Raw genomic sequence first — 22,027 nt, 5'->3', positions numbered from 1 at the left:
ACACGGTGGAAAATCATGAATTAAACACATCAACTGTGGGAGAAAATAAAAGCTGACATCGGAATACCAACTCAGCATTCAATTGGTGTGTTATCGTCGCCTCGATCTGTCCGAATCCGCATACATTTCCTTTAAAAGCAGGGTGAGTTATGAAATTGTTAAACATCGTCCAAGCAACCCATGTGAAACTATCAAACATTACTAATTAATACCATTCCCATTGGATTGGAAAAATGTGGAACATCTAATGTGAAAATAATTCAATTCTTCTTCATGTTAGCATCAAACCGCGTTATTTTTTCAAGGGCAAAACTTAGGTATAGTACCTTAAGTTTCATACTTAAAATTTTGACATTTGTCCAATTTAACAACCAAACAAACGGCGTTAAAAAAAATATATATATATCTAATATCTCTCTCTCGGTGTGTGCACTGTGTATGCGTGTATCTATTTCCTTTCTTTCTTTTCTGATATATGATTCTCTCTCTCTCTCTCTCTCTCTCTCTCGGTGTGTGTGTATGTGTTTACTTCTACTAATCTGTCTTTTACGTCTTTGATTCTTCCAACTTTTCATCCCAATCCCCATTTCTAAACCCAATCGAATTTAGGTTTTCTCTCTGCTCTATCTTTTGCTCTCTTTCTTCTCTCTATGTGTGTTTGAAATTCAGAGAAGAAAGAGAGAAAAAAAAAAAACTATAAGGTATTCAGTCCAAGATCGAGAATGAAGAAGCCGTGTCTCGATGCAAAGATCAACAGCTCTACATGAAAGAGGTAGTGCATGTGCGCAACGCCTTCACCGCCGCGCACACTTCTTACGCCACGTATCTCAAGAACATTGGCGCCGCCCTTAGCAACTACGCTTATGGCGAGGTTTCTCACCACCATCACCACTCGCACTCGGCCCCGCATCTCCCTTCTTTGTCTGCTACTTCTACTCCTCATCCTCCTCCACCGCTCACTGTCCCTTCGTCCTCCGCCTCTGCCCCAATCTAAGCCTTACCTCCTTTCCTCGCTTTCAGATCTCTTTCTCTCTTGTGTGTGTTTTTTGGTTTGAAACCGAGTAGATCTAGCTTTTATTTTTTGATCTTTCCTGTTTGGTTACTGAGAAAGCTGGAGATTTTAAGCCATGGGTATGGGAAAAAGAAGGAAGAAAAAAAAAAAAAAAAAAAAATTCTCTCTCTCTCTCTCTCTCTCTCTCTCGGTGTGTGTGTATGTGTTTACTTCTACTAATCTGTCTTTTACGTCTTTGATTCTTCCAACTTTTCATCCCAATCCCCATTTCTAAACCCAATCGAATTTAGGTTTTCTCTTTGCTCTATCTTTCGCTCTCTTTCTTCTCTCTATGTGTGTTTGAAATTCAGAGAAGAAAGAGAGGAAAAAAAAAAAAAAAACTAGAAGGTATTCAGTCCAAGATCGAGAATGAAGAAGCCGTGTCTCGATGCAAAGATCAACAGCTCTACATGAAAGAGGTAGTGCCTGTGCGCAATGCCTTCACCGCCGCGCACACTTCTTACGCCATGTATCTTATCGGCGCCACCCTTAGCGACTACGCTTATGGCGAGGTTTCTCACCACCATCACCACTCGCACTCGTCCCCGCATCTCCCTTCTTTGTCTGCTACTTCTACTCCTCATCCTCCTCCACCGCTCACTGTCCCTTCGTCCTCTGCCTCTGCCCCAATCTAAGCCTTACCTCCTTTCCCTGCTTTCAGATCTCTTTCTCTCTTGTGTGTGTTTTTTGGTTTGAAACCGAGTAGATCTAGCTTTTATTTTTTGATCTTTCCTGTTTGGTTACTGAGAAAACTGGAGATTTTAAGCCATGGGTATGGGAAAAAGAAGGAAGAAAGAAAGAAAAAAAAAAGAAAAAAAAGAAAAAAAAAAAAAGAAAGAAAGAAAGAAAGAAAGAAAGAAGGAAATAATTTTTAATTTTAACGCCGTTTGCTTGGGTTGTTAAATAGGACAGATGTCAAAATTTTAAGTAGGAAACCTAAGGTATTGTATCTAAGTTTTGCCATTTTTTCAATTCAAGAGCTGTAGGGAAAAAAATATAGTGGCTGAGAATTTGAATAATTAATGAATTTTGTAGGGAACAAGTAATGAATAATTTCATTCCAAATTATATAGATTTGATAAATTTCAAATTAAAATGTTACCAAAAATGATAACCTTGGAGATTTAAAAAATATAGTGGTTGAGAATTTGAAAAATATAGTTGCTAGAAATGAATAAATGAAAAAAATTTACAAAAGAAAAAAAAAATGTGCTTGATTTCTTGAAAGTAAAGTACAAAAAAAAAAAAAAAAAAAAAGATAAATCACTCTACAGTCCATAATCTAAATACTAATTACTATCTTAAATACTCCTTCCATCCTAAATTGTTTGGCTTAGTTAGAAAAACTCAATTATTTAGGGAAACATCATTAACTACCTTATCTCTTTGAAAAAAGTTATAAATTTCCTAAATTACCCTTAAACAATTTTTTTTTTCTTTGATGAAGGTTTTTTTTTGGGAATAAAGATGGCATGTATAGTGGATTTTAAAATTTAGGTTTTTAATTTAAAAAAATGCTCCGACAAATAAATTAAAGGCATAAAGGGATGTTAGTAAATTAATGATGTTTGACTTTTCAAATAAGACATAATTTTGGGACATCCTAAAATGGAATAAGGCCAAATAATTTGGGACGGAGGGAGTATTTATAATCCACTTAATAATATAAAATTTACAAAAGAAAAAAAAGTGAAAAAAAAAATTATCCAGTACTTGATTTCTTGAAAGTAAAGTACCATTCAAAAACCAAAGAATTTAGAATTAATTGTAACACTCGCCTCACTTAAATTGAATTTAATTGCTTCTAGAGTGGAATTGATGAATTATTTAATTTATTTTGAAGGTGATATTATTCTATATTAAGGTCACTACAAAGAAAATAAATAAAAGAAGATGTAACATGAATAGTTATTTTGTAGATTATTCATATTTAACTTTTAGTCTCCTTATCAGTTAAGGAAAAGGATAAAAGATTTTCTATTTGGATTAGGAGTTTAAGTGTTATTGGAATTCTTTAGAGTTTTAGCCCATCCAAACAACCTTAATATGAGTTTTAGTGGGAATTAAAGTCTTCGAAGCTTATTTAAGTTTTAGTGGGTCTTAAATTCTAGCCCAAGTAGGAGTGTTATTTAAGAGTACTAATTGGAGTGGGATTGACCTTCCTAGACTGAATTGGAGTGTTATTTTAGAGGTATATATACTGGGTCTTTTAAGTTAGTCACATGAAAGGTAGAGAGAGACGCTGGATGCTAAAAGCTACGGCAAAAAGGATTATTGCCAAACTTGACAAAGACGGCATCAAGGTAACTATTAACAAGTTGATTATTGATTGCGTGTGGTATCGTAGGTTAAAGATACGTGTTGTTTATCTTCATATAGTAGAGTTTATATTAAAATATTACATGGTGCAAGATATCTCTATGTCAATGGTATAAGATTTCTCAAAGTTTCTACGTTATGACTTTATTAAGTGGCATGATAGGTACCTATGTATATGTAGAGAGTAAAGAGTCGAAATTGATGATGTACATAGCATGGTGAGTCATAAGATTACATGATATCAATACCCTAATTGAGATCGAATTCCCTATATCCAATAGACTATCATGAGATGTAAGTATGATGTATAAAGGTCCATATGTGATTTTGGAAGAGGGATAGCATGAATGGTTTATATAAATAGGGAGAAAATTGCTTTTTGCCCCTTTCTGAAAAAAAATCCAGCATTTTGCCCTCTTTCTCAAACTAATTAGGGAAATGCCCCTCTTTTGAAAATCGAGTTTCTGAAAATCGAGTTAGGCTCTATAGCGGCGTTTTTAGGGACCCTATAGTGACGTTTTAAAGACCTATAGTGACGTTTTGTAACTCGATTTTTATAAAGTCGAGTTACATGCAATTTTTTTCCTTTTTTTTTACCTATAACTCGATTTTATGAAAATCGAGTTACAAAACGTCACTATAGGTCCTTAAAACGTCACTATAGGGTCCCTAAAAACGCCGCTATAGGGCCTAACTCGATTTTCAGAAACTCGATTTTCAAAAGAGGGGCATTTCCCTAATTAGTTTGAGACATAGGGCAAAATGCTGGATTTTTTTTCAGAAAAGGGCAAAAAGCAATTTTGTCCATATAAATAGTGTAAGTATGGCTTAACACAGCAAAGTCATCTATTTGTGTATTAGGTTCGAGTGACATCAGCTTGGATAGTTGAGATCTAACGTGTTTTGGTGATTTGAGGTAAGTGGACTTTAGAACATGACGTCTCTCAAGACATATATATTCATATATATTTTTGGTAAAAATATATTTATATATACATAATTGCAAAAGTAAAGTTTCCAAAAACTTATACCATTATTAATGCTTTATACATACCTAAATTTTATTATTTCTTATAAATTACTTTGAAACTGTATAAGTTAAGAATGACTCAAAACTATATTTTTGAGAAAGTATTTGTTATATGATATATGATTAATATTGGCAATATCGTAATAAAGTAAGAATGTTTTCAAACGGTCAGTTAGACAGTCTACAACCTTTGCCAACACAAGGTTAAGTGTTGGTCTTCGGTCGAAGTAGTGTTATTGTGGTGTGGTGGAGTGTTATTGTTTGCTTTTTGGAGCCAGTGTTGCCTCTTTGAGGTTAGTGTTATTGTTGCCTATGGGAATCACCCACCAAGTGTTTAGCAGCTTATGTTTTTGTCTGGCTGGTGTTTAATGTTTTCCATATCAAAATACTATTATATTGTTATTGATCTTTATAAGTGGAAAAATTGTTTATCGTTATAATACATTGTTTCCACCTATTTAGTGTATTTTGGCTAACTAAAGTGATTATTATTTTATTTAATGATTACAGCGTTATAGTTAAATGTTTTATTCTTGACAGTTTTATAGAATTATTATATTACTATTAAAACTATTTGTAAATGTTTTGTAAAGACTATATTTTGTCAATGATACTAATGTTTTATTTTGAAAGACATCCTCATGTTATGTAGTCTCTTATTGGGCTTCTAGCTCACCCCCCTTTCTCCACCCTTTCAGATTAGAGTAGTGAAATATCTTTTGGTGGTAGATCTTTGGAGACATAGATTGAAGACTTCTTTTAGAGCTATGTTAGTTGATGGACTGTTTTAGTATATTTTCTTAGGATAGTGAGTTTGGCATTTGTGGAACTCTTTGAGTTTGTATTTGGAGCCTTTATTGTTAAAGTTTTTGTTTTATGGATTTCATAGGAAATATTTTGATGGTCTTGAAGTATATTTGTGGATATTTAATTACGCTCTATTCCGTTATATTAGTGCTGATTATTTATAAGACGGGTTGTGCATCTAAATCTTTGGTATGGGTTTGGGGTGTTACATTAATGAACATAAAAAATTTAAAAAATATGAACAATTTACATTTTCTATCTAATAATATTCTTACAAGACTTTTTAAAGAGTTAAAAAAATATATAAGATTGACTATCAATAATATTTAAATTATATAGGTAAGAATTATACTATGCATTTTAATGTATATATTTTAAGTATATTCATGCATATGTATGTGGTTACAAGCTAATTAACATTAATATGCTCTAATTACTCCATTTCAGACTTAATCAGCTCCAAATTTACCCCAATTAAAAAGAATGTAACGTAAACTCATCTCTTGGAAATTGAGAAATTGTCTTTGCATTAAGTTGTTCAACATCATCATTTATAGGTGTTAGCAAAGCCCTATCAACCATGTATCTTGCATCATTGGCATGTTCTTGCAAACTTGGAAAAACTTAATCAATCAAGTTGTATATAGAATGCTGACCCTCCCATTGCATTGCCATTGAAGGGGTAGTTTAATCAACTCATCCATTATAAATGGTTCATTCCATCATCGATGTGTTGTATATACTCAACAAACTCTTCATCGTTGACAAACCTCATATTCTGCTTCAAATGTAACACTTTGACATCTTTCCATAATGGGGACTTGACTATGCATGCATCAATCATTTCTTCCTTTGTACCATTTGGAACAACCGGAAGTATTTGATGAAAATCTCCCCCCAAAATTAGCACATTCCCACCAAAAGGTAAATTTACTTTCGTAATATCTTTCAGTGTTCTATCTAAAGATTTGAGTGCATATTGATTTACCATTGGTGCTTCATCCCAAATAATTATGGTGGCACGTCTAATAAGTTCAGCTAAGTCTGATTGTTTACTTATTGAGCAAGTGAATAAGAGATCGTTGTTTATGATTATATATGAACAGTTTGAGCTTGGCTCAAGAAAAAACTTGTTTATGTTCGTTTGTTTTGTAAAAAGTTAAGCTCAAACCCAACTTTAGGCTCAATTATTAAATGAGCCAAATTCAAATATAATAATGTGTTCATAAACAAATTTATGAACATGAGGACTCAAATTATATATATATATATATATATTTATTTATATATATACTCGTCTAAAAATATATTTATATAGACTTGAAAATTGGGTTGTATAAATTTATAAATTGGTTCATATGATATAAAATTATTATTTATAGTAAAAAATTATAGATTTGTGAAGTGGTAAAACATTTTAGTCATGATTTTATTATATATAAGAAAAAAAATAAGTTAATCAAGTAAATGAAACAAATTTGAACATATAATCTTGTTTGGTGATGAGCTTGAACTCGATTTGTGTTCAAAATAAAATTAAATGAAGGAGCTTGAATTTTTAATACTTGGTTTGTTTACCATCCTAAAAGTGTATCGCAAGGCAAGCATTAACAGGGTTATTGGAAGCAGAAAAAACGAATGGTATTGAATGCAGAGGACTTTTTCATGGACTCGTGGTCATGGAGTTGGTGGTTCATGTAGGGAAAGAGAGCAAGAGGTTGGTCCATCGGGTGAAGGAATTAAGAAGAGCCCAAAATGGTTGGAAGAGGGTATGTAGAATATACAGTTTGTCAAATGTGGGCCATGTACAGAACCTTGATGGTCCAAGCTGTGGAAACCCGGTGCTGGCAGACCGTGTAGACTATTACTTGGAAGAAATTTTCTTAGCTGAACGTGGGTCCCATACCAATCTTTCTTAAACCCAAGAGTTTTGGGACCAACTAAAACAAATTTGCTTCTCTTTCTCTTTCTCGGGTCCTCCTGGAATTCTTAATTCAACTAAATGGTTTCACATTCGATGTTGATGAATAATTAAGATTAGGAAAAGAAAAAGAAAAGTAAGAATCATTCAAAGTAGAAAGACTAAGATCAAGTCTCCTCATATAATGTAATTCTAAAAATTAGGAAGAGAGACAAAAAGAAAGAATAAACCAAGTAGAAAGGCTAGGTCAAGTCTATAATGCCATTCTATAAAAAAGAAAAAAAATAAAAATAAAACCAAGTAGAGGTCAAGTTTCCTTATATAATGCCATTCTAATAAACGTTTGATATTGCCACGAATGTTTGGTTACCTAAAGGGATTAATCCGCTATCTCCATTTCACCTATTTGCCCGACATCAAATATTTCACCAGCTATCTTCTTCTCCAAATCAAATGGCGATTCACCAAACCAATTTGTGTGCATCATCTTGTTCTATATACCTTCATGTGTTTTTTCTCTTTTCCATATGCCTACTTTGCTTGCAACCCACCATTACTGCTATTGCTCCAACAAACGAGACTGATCGATTGGCTTTGCTCAAATTCAAGGAATCTGTAACTCATGATCCAGATAACAGATTGAGCTCATGGAATGACTCTATGCACTTCTGCAATTGGCTTGGAATCACATGTGGCCGCAGGCACCAAAGAGTCACGGCCTTGAACTTAAATAACTTTAAGTTACGTGGACCGATATCACCTTACATTGGCAACCTCAGCTTTCTTAGGTCCATCAATCTCCAAAACACCAGCTTCTATGGTAAAATTCCACAAGAAGTCAAACATTTGTCCCGACTACAAGCACTCAATCTTAACAATAACACGCTGGAAGGGAATATACCATCTAGCTTGTCCAACTGCTCCAATCTCAGGTTCATAAATCTTCATCTGAATAAGCTTAAAGGGAAGATTCCAGCCGAGCTAGGCCTTTTGTTGAAGCTTGAAGTATTTCAAGTTTCTAGAAACAATCTGACAGGAGGCATTCCTTCATCTTTAGGAAATATTTCATCACTAAGAATACTTACCATGGCCAGCAATAATTTGGTGGGAAATATTCCAGATGCCATAGGCCGATTAAAAGTCTTAGAACGGTTTTCAATTTCCGTTAATAAAATTTCAGGTATGATCCCTTCCTCTCTTTACAATGTGTCATCTCTCCAAGTCATTTCAGTTTCATACAACCAACTTAGTGGCACAATTCCAGCCAACATAGGCCTCAATCTTCCTAATGTCCTACTTCTTCCATTTGCGGGAAATGAGTTCTCTGGGCCAATCCCTACTTCATTATGCAATGCAACTCAGCTTCAAAGAATTGATTTAGGTGAGAACAAATTTTCGGGATTAGTTCCAACAAATTTAGGAAATCTCCCAAATCTTTTCACACTACGATTGAGAGCCAATTACCTAGGAGGGGATCTCAGTTTCTTAACATCTTTAGGAAACTGTAGTATACTTAAATTATTGGATATAACTACAAACCAATTCGGTAGTGTTTTGCCCAATTCTGTATCCAACTTGTCAACCCAACTCACTAATTTATATTTTGGAGACAACAAAATATCTGGATCTATTCCTGCATCATTAGGGAATCTTGTCAACTTAATTATCTTGGGCTTAGATAACAATCACTTCACAGGTGTCATTCCCACTAGTTTCGGAGGGTTTAAAAAGATACAAGTATTGGCTTTAAATGGAAACAAACTTTCAGGAGAAATACCAGCCTCCATAGGCAATCTTACTCAAATGTTCCGACTCAATTTAGATGAAAATAGATTTGAAGGAACCATACCTCCAAGTATTATAAACTGCCAAAATTTGCAGCTCTTCAACATTTCACAAAATAACCTTAATGGATCCATTCCCCAGCCGGTTATTGATCTTTCTTCACTTACGTTACTCGATTTATCATACAACTCATTTACTGGAGAACTCCCTTCTGAAGTAGATAGTCTAAACAATATTAACTATCTGGACATCTCTGCAAATAATTTGTCTGGGAACATTCCTAGTTCCATAGGAAACTGTTTGAACTTGGAATATCTTAGCCTGCAATGGAATTCCTTTAAAGGATCCATACCTTCATCTATTGCTTCCTTGAAAGGCCTTCAATATCTAGATGTTTCAAGAAATAACCTATCAGGATTGATTCCAAAGGGTTTAGAGAAACTTCGATATTTAGAAAATTTGAATCTCTCATTCAATGATATTGAGGGTGAGGTACCAATAGGAGGAGTTTTCAAAAATAAAAGTGCAACATCAGTGATAGGAAATGCTAAACTTTGTGGGGGTGTCCCGGAATTGCAGTTGCCTGCATGTCCTATCAAAGTTAAGAAGTCAAGAAATTCCCTTGCTTTCAAGCTAATAATTGCAGCTGTATTTTTTGTTCTACTTTTCCTCCTGTTTTCATTCTTTCTTGTTCGTTATTGGAGGAAAAAACCAAAAAAGAATTCGTCTTCTCTAGCCTCAACAATAGACCTCCTTCCAAATGTTTCCTATGGAATGCTTGAACAGGCAACTAATGGATTTTCTTCGAGTAATTTGATTGGATCTGGCAGTTTTGGCTCTGTATATAAAGGAGTTCTTCATCCAGAGGAAACATTAATTGCCGTGAAGGTCCTTAACCTTAAACACAAGGGTGCTTCCAAGAGCTTTATGGCCGAATGTAATATCTTAAGAAATATCCGACATAGGAATCTTGTCAAGATATTAACATGTTGCTCCAGCATGGATTATGGTGGAAACCAATTCAAAGCTCTAGTCTTTGAATTCATGACAAATGGGAGTCTAGATATCTGGTTGCATCCAGAGATAGACGGTGAAGATCAAACGCGAGACTTAAGCCTTCTTCAAAGACTGAATGTTGCAATTGATGTTGCTTCAGCATTGAATTATCTTCACAACCATTCTGTTCCACCAATCATTCATTGTGATTTAAAGCCAAGCAATATTCTTCTTGATAATGATATGGTTGCTCATGTAAGCGATTTTGGCTTAGCGAGGCTCCTCTCAACTACGGATGATTCTTCTCAAAAACAAACGAGCACAATTGGAATAAAGGGATCTATTGGCTATGTTGCTCCAGGTAATGTCTTTTTGACTATCTAAATCCTAAATTATCCTAACAGATATAGTAAATAAATTGTTTGAAACATATTGTATGTTATTTTTAGCAATTACCTTGCTATCAAAATAAGATGATCTCTCATAACATGCAAGCAACATAACATTATCTCTCACAACATGCAACATGGAAACACACATACGCAAAATTTAATTTCTACATAAAAAATTCAAAGTAAGAAAAGCTTAAATATGATTTAAGCCTTGATAAATCATAAATTTGATTAGTTGACAGATATTACTGGCTATCCATTCACTTGGCTTGCTTTTTTTAAAGCATTTATTTCCTCAACACTATGTGTTTGTGATGATAGATTGCCAATCGGCTATATCAAATATGGTATAGCTGCCCTCAAAACAGATCTATGCTACAATTTTGTGCATTTTATTCATGTACGTATCTTAATCTGAACAAGTTATCAATAAATAAAGTTCAAATAATGGATAATTAGAGGACATGAATTTGTAGTGAACATGGGGCCTAGGCGATATCAAATGCGTCCAATGCTTGATTAGATTATCCTAATCTATCCATTAGCCATATTTCCTTTTCTATATATCTAAACCATAGATATTGCCTCCTTGCACTAGGCTAGGCCCTAAAGTATTATTCTGAAGTAGAACTTCTCTCTCTCTCTCTCTCTCTCTCTCTTTTCTTATTAGAAATTTTGAAATCATGGCATCTCTCATCGTGATTTTCCTTGAATTCAATTTAATTTTAATTTTTTTGTTAAACAAGATCTAAAAAATCTCCTAACATAACATAATGTGTATAGAGTATGGCATGGGTGGTGAGGCTTCAACGGAGGGTGACACGTATAGCTATGGAATATTTCTACTAGAGATGTTCTTGGGAAAGAGACCCACTGATGAAATGTTCAAAGATGGTCTCAATCTTCATAATTTTGTTAAGATGGCATTGCCAGAAAGACTTGTTCAGATTGTAGAACCAATCCTTCTCCAAAGAGAAGTTAAAGAAATGCCAACAACAACAGTGGTAGCTAGAGAAGATAATAATGAAAATGAAATTGAAGCAGATGAAGAAACTCATGGTATTGTGAACCAATGCCAAATGGATGCTAATGTGCATAAGTGCTTAGTCTTAGTCCTTGAAATTGGTCTTGCCTGTTCCTCAGAGTCCCCAAAAGAAAGAATGAATATGGAGGAAGTTACCAAGGAATTACATTTGATAAAAAATACTTTTCTTGGCTCCAGGATCCAAAGAGGAGGGCTTAGCTAGTAGAATTCAAGTTGAGGTATTGCTATATTTCAAATTTGAATTTGCTCAAGTAAAATTGCACATGACAATTATTTCATAAACTAATTACTAGCCATTATGTCTTCTTTCTTTGTCACAATTATATTCCACAAACACAAGCATGAAATATTTTTAAAACTTTTTTTGATAGATATCTATTCTCACTATTTTTTCTTTTGTTTTGTTTTGTTTTGTTTTTTTTTTTTTTCTGTGTTATTTAGACCCAGGACCCTACTGGATAAGGTACTTTAATTCTCATCTGTTTTTTAATGGTCTCGTGCAAAACATGTTCTTGTTTCTGGTATAATGATATTTAGTAGAACATAACTCCTTTTTACTTGAATTTTAGGAGCAATAAACTACTTGAAGAGATCAGTGGAATCTCCTTGTTACCCCTGTTGAGTAAAGACTTGGCATTTGTATTTGTACGTGACATGTGGTCTCATGCGCGCTTGTTTAATCTCCTTGGTTGAAACAATCAGCTGGTGGCTTCTTTTGGTTCTTACTCATGTATGCAAAATATGATGTGCTATATGTGTGTATTCTTGTGTTGTACTTGAGTATAATCTATGCAATTTCTGAAAACCTGGATGTCTGGAAAAATATTTTTATTTGAATGTTTGAATAATAGATGATCCTACTCTCTCTCTCTCTCTCTCTCTCTCTTGCTGAATAAAAAAATGGGGTCTGTGGAGTTGACTCATCGACTCCATGTCATGTAATGGTAAGGGTAATATCACATGTATCACTAGGGCAATGACTCCTTTTAATCACATCTTTATTCTTCCTATTTCATCTTGTTCAAATGACTTATTACAGCAATCTCCCTGAGGTTTATAGAAACGACAATGACTTCTTTTAGTTGTTTAAATCGTATTTTGCTAGAGTTGCAATGTTTTTGTATGCTAATTTGCAATGGGATAAGCAAAAGTGTTCTTAATTTGCTCGTTAACTTATTGATGAAATCCTTATTTTTCCCTTTAGTTTTCCAATTTACACAAGAATTAAGAAAGTTTAAAAGATAATTTTCTTTTAAACTAGTTTGGAAGAAAGTTTTTCCAACTCACAACATGACAACTTTTAAATTATCCACCTGTATTTTTAGTTGTTTAAATGATTTAATGAATAATGAAAAATGTTTGGATGGCTCTTTAACGGGAGAGTTCATAATTAATTGATCTTAATAGTTTCACATTTGAATTTGGATGCTTGGGCCGTTTTAGCAGCTCCACATTTGATGTTTGGGACCAGATAATTTCCATCGTGTTGGACACTTCACAAGATATCAAATTTTCCTGCCCTGTTTGCCAAGTTGCCTTTTCCACATTGAATGAATTTGGACCATCATAATTTTCCACCATGTTTGACACTCTGCAAACCTCGGTGCTTGTCAGTTCGCTCTTTGCCTTTTTCCACATTCAATGAATGGACCAAGATTATTTTACACCACGTTTGACGTTTACGCAAGATATTCAAGTTTTAGGGTGATGTTACATGCTTACAGCTACTTTCTGTTTACTCACTGAATTTCTCAAAAAAAAAAAAAATCTTTTGAGAAATTTGATGTAGATGATTGATTAAATCAGGAAGAGACAAAAAGGAAAAATAAAATAAGTAGAAAGAGAAAGAGTGGAAGAACAATTGCGGCTACACGTCCACGTTTTCAGCCTCTTTTTTTTTTTTTTTTACTAATTCTTCCATAAACAGTGCATTCGTGCACTGTTTATGAGACCCACAATTTTTATTTTTCAATAATTTTTTATTAAAAATAAGTCCCACGACATTATTTATATATTTAAAAATTATTTTGTTACAATATTTTCAATTTTTAATTTTCAATTTCAGCAAAATAAGTTCTATTCGAAATAACAAACAAACCTTTAAGGTTAAGTCTCCTCGTATCATCTCTATCTTAATAAACGATTGATATTGCCAGAAATGGTTTTGACATAAAAGTCGAACACTCCACTTGGTTGCCTGACACCAAATATTCCACTAGCTTCCTTGATTTTCCAAACCAAATGATGCTTCACCAAACCAATTTTTACGCATTTTGTTTAATGTACCTTTGTGTGATTCTTCTCTTCTCCACAAGCAGTCTCCTCTGTTTGCAACCCTCCATTGCTGCCACTACTCTAACAAATGAGACTGATCGTTTGGCTTTGCTCAAATTCAAAGAATCTGTAGATCATGATCCATATAACATTTTGAGCTCATGGAATGACTCTGTGCACTTCTGCAACTGGCGTGGAATCACATGCAGCCGTTGGCACCAAAGAGTCACAACCTTGGACCTACAGAGCCATGGCTTACGTGGATCCATATCAACTTATATTGGAAACCTCAGCTTTCTTGGGTTCATCAACCTCCAAAGTAACAGCTTCTATGGCGAAATTCCACAAGAAGTCAGTCATTTGTTCCGACTGCAACAGCTCTCTCTTAACAATAACAAGTTAGAGGGGGAAATACCAACCATCTTGTCCAATTGCTCCAATCTCTGGTTCATTCAGCTTGGTGATAATAAGCTTAAAGGGAAGATTTCAGTGGAGCTAGGCTCTTTAACGAAACTGGAACTGCTTTGGCTTCCTAATAACAATTTGGAAGGAGAGATCCCATCTTCTCTAGGAAATCTTTCACTGCTCTCACATTTTGATGTTGAGGTTAATAATTTAATGGAAAATATTCCAAATTCCATAGGCCAATTACAAGGCTTATTTGCGTTCACAATTTTGAGCAATAAATTGTCAGGTACAATCCCTTCCTCTCTTTACAATGTGTCATCTCTCCAACTCGTTTCAGTTGCAAGTAACCAACTTAGTGGCACACTTCCAGCCAACATAGTCCTCACTCTTCCTGATCTCCGATTTCTTTATTTTAGTGAAAATGAGTTCTCTGGGCCACTCCCTACTTCATTATGCAATGCAACTCAACTTCAATCTATTGATTTAAGTGAGAACAATTTTCAAGGACCAGTTTCAAATAATTTGGGTAATTTGTTGGATCTTAATTATCTAAGTTTGGGTAACAATTTTCTAAGATGGGATTTCCGTTTCTTAACATCTTTGAGAAATTGTAGTAAACTTAGTGTGTTGGATTTAAGTCATAATCAATTTGGAGGTGTTCTGTCCAATTCTGTATCCAACTTGTCAACCCAACTCACTACATTATATTTAGGAGGCAATGAAATATCTGGAACTATTCCTGCATCATTAGAGAATCTCATCAATTTATATATCTTGGGCATGGGAAATAATCATTTCATAGGTGTCATTCCTACTAGTTTTGGGGGGTTTCGAAAGATGCAACTATTGGAATTAGGTGGCAATAGATTGTCTGGAGAAATACCAACCTTCATAGGCAACCTTACTCGGTTGTTCCAACTCGACCTACAAGAAAACAGATTTGAAGGAACCATGCCTCCAAGTATAGTAAACTGCCAAAATTTGCAACTCTTGGACATCTCACAAAATAACCTTAACAGACCCATACCCCAGCAACTTATTGATCCTTCTGCCCTTCAACTACTACACCTCAATTTATCTCATAACTCATTCACTAGCACACTACCTTTTGAAGTAGGCAATCTGAAACATATTATCGAACTAGATATCTCTAACAATAATTTTTCTGGTGAAATTCCTATATCTATAGGAAATTGTTCGACGTTGGAACTCCTATACCTTGAAGGGAATTCTTTTGAAGGAGCCATACCATCATCTATGGCTTCTTTGAAAAGTCTTCAACGTCTAGATTTTTCTCAAAATAACTTATCAGGATCCATTCCAAAGGGTTTAGAGAAGCTTCCTCTTTTAGAAAAATTGAATCTTTCATTCAATAATTTTGAGGGTGAGGTACTTACTGAAGGTGTTTTCGGAAACACAAGTGTGATATTATTGATTGGTAATGCTAAACTTTGTGATAGTATACCAAAATTGCAGTTGCCAAAATGCCCTATAAATGCCATGAAACCAAGAAAGTCCATTGGATTCAAAATAGCAATTGCAATTATTTCCATTGTTCTATTTTTCTTTTTGTTTTCATCCATTTTTGTTCTTTATTGGATAAAAAGATCAAGAAAGAAGCCATCTTCTATGGTTTCAACAAAAGACCTTCTTCCAAATGTTTCTTACGAAGAACTCTTTCAAGCAACTAGTGGATTTTCTCCAAATAATTTAATTGGTTCCGGCAGTTTTGGTTCTGTATATAAAGGAGCTCTTGATCCGGAAGAAAGGATAGTTGCTATAAAGGTCCTTAACCTTCAACACAAGGGAGCTTCCAAAAGTTTCATGGCTGAATGCAATGCATTATGAAATATCCGGCATCGGAATCTTGTTAAGATATTAACATGTTGCTCCAGCATAGATTACAGTGGGAATCAATTCAAAGCTCTAGTCTTTGAATTCATGACAAATGGGAGCTTAGATATTTGGCTGCATCCAGAGTTTGTCAACGAAAATCAACCAAGGAACTTGAGCCTTCTTCAAAGGCTAAATATTGCAATTGATGTGGCTTTTGCAATGGATTATCTTCACAACCATTCTATGCAATCAATAATTCATTGTGACTTAAAGCCAAGCAATGTTCTTCTTGATAATGACATGGTTGCTCATGTAAGCGATTTTGGTTTAGCAAGGCTCCTCCCAATTACTGATGATTCTTCTAGAAAGCAAAGTAGTACAATTGGGATAAAGGGATCAATTGGTTATGCTGCTCCAGGTAACATCTTTCCAATTCTTCTACCTAAACTCCCGCAACATCTTTACAAATATTTTTTTTTTTCTATTTTTTGAAATTACCTTATTATCAGGAGAGAATACTAAAATTCTCTCTTTCCCTCTCTCTCAACTTGCACACATAGAAGCTCACCTAGCCACTTAATTTACAATTTTCTTTTAATTGAAGTATTTAAAGCAAACCAAAGCATTAAACATGTTTTAAGCCTTGATAAATTTGCTTTATTAGTTGAGAGTCTTGAGACATTGTTGACTATCTTTTGACTAAGTATCTTTGTTTTTCAGGCATTGATTTCCCCAACACCATATGTTTGTGATGAGTGACTAATGATTGCTTGTCAGTTTGTCATAGCAAATATGGTAGAGCTGGTCTCAAAAGAGATCTGTGCTATAATTTTGTGACGTTAACTCGTGTCCTGAAAAACTTGTCAACAGACATTATTCAAGTAGCGACAAGTAATAGGAACCATGATTTTAGTTGAACATGGGGCAGCCAAGGCCTTAGTACCTACCATGTTCATACCAATTGCAAATATAATTTGATTAGACTATCCTATTCCTAACCATTAACCACATTTTCCATCCTACACAAAATTAAAAAATATTGCCTCCTGGTTATAAATCTAATGTAGATTGTGAAACTGATATAGAAGGAAGTGAATCTGTTTCTTAAATAGATTTGTTCCACATGAAGAAGTTTACAAACTCTTTGATGGGTATATAAAGTAACAGATATACCAAAAAATATATAATAAAGAGAATTTATGAACATGTCACACTAGAACATGCACACATGCACGCACATATTGCCACTACTTTTAACTTGAAATTTTGAAATGATGGCTTCTATATTCATATTCTTCTTTAGGTTCAACATTTTTTTTTTGCTATTGTACCTAATCAAATGAATTTGTAATTGCATTAAATTCCAAATATCATTGTAAACAACAACAAAATTTTCTTACATATCATAATTAAATTGTAGAGTATGGCATGGGTGGTAAGGCATCAATAGAGGGGGACGTGTATAGCTATGGTATATTATTACTGGAGATGTTCATAGGAAGGAGACCCACTGATGACATGTTTAAAGATGGTCTCAATCTTCACAATTTTGCTAAGATGGCACTGCCTGAAAATCTTGTTCAAATTGTGAACCCAATCCTTCTTCCAAGAGAAGTTGATGAAGCTCCAACAGCAATAGTGGCAACCACAGAAGATAATAATGGCAATGGAATGCAAGTAGACGAAGAAACTCAAGGTATTTTGAACTTCTGCCAAATGGATCCCAATGTGCATAAGTGCTTAGCATCAATCCTTGAAACTGGACTTGCTTGTTCAATGGAGTCATCAAAAGACAGAATGAAGATGAAGGAAGTTACCAGAGAACTACATTTGATCAAAAGTGCTTTTCTTGGTTCTGGTATCAGTAGAGGTGGATTTAGGAGAATCCAAGTTTAAGGTACTTCCAAATATTTTAAATTTAAATCTGGCTAAATAATAAAATCATCAATGACAATTTTCTTCTAAAACGATTGAAGACCGTCCTAAGAGTCATAGATTGGCCACTGAGTTTTATTTCTTTTGTTTCCTATTAATTTTGCATAAATGGAATCGTGGCCGTTTTTTATTATTTTGATAAATGATCTTAGTTGTATAAATAGTTAGATTTTTCAATTCTTACTAACAATCAAATGTTAGACTAGAATTTTCTCATTTTTAGACCCAAAATCTTACAAAAGGTTCTTTCATATTCAATTTTTTTAATGCTCTCATGCAGATGCAACAGTTGTTCTTGTTTCTACTTTCATGGTTTTACTTTATAGTAAGGGGAATAATAAATATAACGAACTTTGTACTTTGACTGCAGAGCATGAAACTATCAAAAGAGATCACTAAAACCTCTTTCATGTCACTATTGAGCATATATAGGTGTGCTAGTTCAATCTCCTTTGTCAAAATGTTCATGGAATGATTTCCTTATATTTTCTTCTTTGGGATATGGCGGTCCTACTTGTGTATGCATATTGCCACTTTTTCGAAGTACAAGCATATTGAACACTTCTACTTCAGGTTCTAGAGTATAGTCAATAGTTACTTTGTATTTAGGAAAAAAGAAAAAGAAAAACTATGGTGTGTATGTATTTTGTTTTCTATTGATAATCAATCCAATTGCTGAAAGCCCTTTTGTATTGGGAATATCAACGACAATGGTTTTATTTGAATTTTTATTAAACACATGACATGTATCTATAAGTTTCTCCAAAAATAGAGTTTTTTTAATGATTTTTAAAAAAATTTAAAATCTCTAAAAAGGATCTAAATATAATGGGGAAGAGAGGTTTTAAAATCTCTGAAGGGTTTATCTATTTATTTTTGTGTAATGTGTTGTTTATCAAGCTATGTTACAGCACAACTCACATATTATACTATCGTTTTAAAAGATTGTTACATGCTCGGGAAATGAAGATTAAGTAAAAAATAGGTTCAACTTCAAACAGAGGAATTGAAAATGAGGAATAAGATGTGTCAAGTAACAAATGGAATCAACCAACCATCATCATCTTTTATAGGAGCGCATGATGAAATTTTCATCTTCAACATGCATACTATGAATTTGACAGATCAATATTAATTACGCCAATCTTAATCCATTTAAATAAAATATTGATTTAGTCTTCTTATCAAATCATATGAAAAGGAAAATAGGAAAAAAAAAAAAAAAAAAAAAAAAAAGAAGAAGAAGAAAATTTGGAATAGGGTCATAATTTACCTAACCTGGATGAATAATCTAGCGTGTTTAGCATCAAAACAACATACAATAACAAACACGTTTGTTTTTTTTTTTGGTTCAGTTTCTACTTTCTCACAAATTTACTACCATAATTTATCATTAACAAATCAGTTAAAGTATCATAAGTGCTTTTTTGGTGTGTGGAGGAATGTGAGAAACGACTTTTTAAGTCTTGCATGAGGACAGTGAGTTCAGTAGCAAAAAAATCATATAATTTACATGAAAAAAATATTGTGGTTAGAGAAAATTTCAAAAGAAGTATTACAGTTAAGTTCATACCATAACTGACCCCTGCTAAAAGTCTCATTTTTGCTCAACATAATTCTCTATATCTCTCTTTTCCTAGCACCAACATTTCACCATCTGCTTGATACCAATAAAGCTTCACTACACCCCAAGTTTCGTGTGATATGGCTTAAATACGTTCATGCTATTCTTCTCTTTTCTATAAGTCTATTACACTTGCAAACGACCAACATTGTTTCTGATCCAACAAATGAGACTGATCAGTTGGCTTTGCTTAAATTCAAAGAACTGATAGCCAATGATCCACATAAAATCTTGAGCTCTTGGAATGATTCTATCCACTTGTGCAACTGGCATGGAGTTACATGCAGCCACCAGCATCAAAGAGTCACAGCCTTGAACCTACAAGGCTATACTTTGCATGGATCCATATCACCTTATGTAGGAAATTTTAGCTTTCTCAAGTTGGTCAACCTACGTGACAATAACTTATAGGTAACCTCACTCAATTGGTCAAACTTTACTTATCACAGAGCAATTTGGAAGGAAGCGTTCCATCCAGTTTTGGAAACTGCATATATTTGCCGTCCTTAGACATTTCAGAATGATGAAGTTCAAATTCGTCAGTCTTAAATGCGTCCAGATGGATTCAAGACATCACCCCTTGCGATTGCAGAAATAATTGATCAACCCCCTTAGAATGGTCATTGATGTGATGCCTGTCACAACGTCTCCAATGCTAAAGTCAGTACAAAGAAACTTTTTGGAAAAGAGTAGTGCAATGTAACAGAGCAAAAGATATCTCTTAGTGTGTATGTACCTTGTGTTGGTGCTTGGAGTGTTATATATATATATATATATATATATGTTCTCTTCGTTCCTAGCCGTTGTGGCTATTATGGTAGTTTTAATACTCCTTTGGGTAACACTTCATCCCCAATAATATGATTTTTAATGGGCTTCCAACGGTCTGTATAGCTGGCCCTATAACCGCCCAAATTATTCATTGTCTTCATTTAATGGCTTCTCTACCTTGTCAGTGGTGCGGTTATATTGTCGGGAACATTTGGTTGTTTCGTCCATCAAGACGGTTTCGTCAGTATAAAAGGATTCGTCATGGGAGGTCCATCTCGTCAGTCCCATCAGCTGCCCCCTAGCTTTTGTGGTCGTCATGACATGTCAGGACGACCATGGAAGATTAAAGGTTTTTACTGTGTTGTATGTGGCGCTTGGAATTTCGCTCTGTATTAAATGCATAGTGGCAGTGTGACCACATGGCACATTCTGACTGGTGGAGTTAATGCTCCAATTATATGACCCTTGGGTTTCCCGCTGAATTTTAGTTTCTTGGGCTTTTGGTTTTTAAACTTCTTTTCTCTTTAACTTTCTCTTTCGCCTTTTCGAACTTCTATTCGCTGCTCCAAGTGTTTTCTTCTCCAATTTTTCTCTGTGACTTTTATCCGAACTGGTGCGTGGTAGGGTTTTCCTTTTTCCACCGAGGTATGTTTCTTTTCCTTTTTCTTCTCTCTTTTTGACACAGATATATATACTATGGTGGATTTCTAATTTTCTTTCCTTTTCTTTTTTGTGTTTGCTTTTGGGTCTCGGGGTTTTTGGGATTTATCTTTCTTGTGTCTTCTAGTTTTTCCATGGTTAGTGGTTCTGTGGTTAGGATAGCTTTCCCCTCAATTTCTTTCCTTTTCGCGCATCTAGGGGGGTCTCTAGGGGTTTTTCCACACCTTGAGAACTTTGTTTTTTAGGGTAATAGTTTGGCTGTTGCATTGGTTGATTTGTTGCCTTTGCTTCGTCAGTCACTTGATTGGTTTGAGAACGTGGTGAAAGAGCGGAAGAAATGTTTGAGGTCAGGTCCAGTGAGCTTACGACTAGGTTATCGTCTAGCAGTAACCTAGTAGAGGAATGATCGGGCCTGTCATTTCTTTCTCGGGGAGGTATGCTTTTACGAGTCTGTCTTCATCTATGGGTTGAGGTTGCCCGTCCATCCTTTCCTTATAGAGCTCTTAGACTGCTTTGGTATTGCTCCGAGGCAGCTTATGCCCAACTCATAGAGGATAGTGGTCAGTTGTATGGGGATATGGCTGGCCGCTAAGACAGGGATATGATCAAGGTAAATGAGCTTATCTACCTATATCGTCTGAAAGAGTCTAAGGAGCATGGGTACTACGAATTGGTGCCTTGGGAACAGAGGACCAGGATTGTCAAGGGTTTACCTTCATCTTTCAGGTATTGAAAGTCCAGGTTTTTCTTTGTGTCAGGGGATGATTTTGAGACTCCCTCTGGCGAGGTTTGGGGTGATCTCCTGAGGTTGCATCGTCAGTGGGGAACCCCGACCTTAGGTGCATCATTACTTCTTCTAGTCATCTGTATTTTGTTTTGCTTACTGTTATCTCTATTGACTCCTTTATCCCTCGTTCTGTGCAGTGAAGAGGCGACCTAAACTTAAGAGTAGGTATAAGGAGCATGTGCAGAAAGCAGTTGAATACGCGCTGACGATTGAGAGTTGGGAAGATCTTGTGGACCCTCGTACTCTCGCCTTTTATTGTCTCAGGCCGAAGCCTTCTTCCTTCGTCCTGCGTAATCTTGAAATTGAAGGAAAAAGAGTAAGTGCTATGTTTGTCAACAATTACTTCCTTTTGTACATGCCCCCCCCCCCCCCCCCCCCTCTCCTTT

At 34.8% G+C, this 22,027-nt stretch overlaps 2 protein-coding genes across 2 annotated transcripts; both read left to right on the top strand.

Moving 5' to 3' along the window:
• Window positions 1-7,581: 7,581 nt before the first annotated feature.
• LOC112023766 (probable LRR receptor-like serine/threonine-protein kinase At3g47570) lies at window positions 7,582-11,548 on the top strand. The gene is made up of 3 exons (XM_065763202.1): window positions 7,582-8,537; window positions 9,618-10,270; window positions 11,085-11,548. Exons 1-3 carry the CDS (start codon window positions 7,582-7,584, stop codon window positions 11,546-11,548), a joined length of 2,073 nt encoding a protein of 690 aa, XP_065619274.1.
• Window positions 11,549-13,505: 1,957 nt separating this feature from the next.
• LOC112023736 (probable LRR receptor-like serine/threonine-protein kinase At3g47570) lies at window positions 13,506-18,498 on the top strand. Its single transcript, XM_024056359.2, is given in 3 exon segments — window positions 13,506-16,282; window positions 17,285-17,761; window positions 18,170-18,498. Coding segments are annotated over 2 exon segments (3,171 nt in total). The 5' UTR covers window positions 13,506-13,587; the 3' UTR covers window position 17,761; window positions 18,170-18,498.
• The last annotated feature ends 3,529 nt before the right edge of the window (window positions 18,499-22,027 follow it).

The sequence above is a fragment of the Quercus suber genome, unplaced genomic scaffold, assembly GCF_002906115.3.
Source record: "Quercus suber isolate HL8 unplaced genomic scaffold, Cork oak 2.0 scaffold_20, whole genome shotgun sequence".
In the NCBI taxonomy this organism is placed as follows: domain Eukaryota; kingdom Viridiplantae; phylum Streptophyta; class Magnoliopsida; order Fagales; family Fagaceae; genus Quercus; species Quercus suber.
The sequence above is the reverse complement of the archived record's forward strand: the minus strand, read 5'-3'. Positions and strand labels throughout refer to the sequence as shown.

Bases quoted from the DNA above. Each gene is read 5' to 3' on its own strand.
- LOC112023766 (XM_065763202.1), top strand. From the start codon at position 7,582: ATGGCGATTCACCAAACCAATTTGTGTGCATCATCTTGTTCTATATAC. The intron at 8,538-9,617 runs AACAAATTTAGG...TCGTTATTGGAG, and splicing joins AAATTTTCGGGATTAGTTCC to GAAAAAACCAAAAAAGAATT. The intron at 10,271-11,084 runs GTAATGTCTTTT...TAATGTGTATAG, and splicing joins TATTGGCTATGTTGCTCCAG to AGTATGGCATGGGTGGTGAG.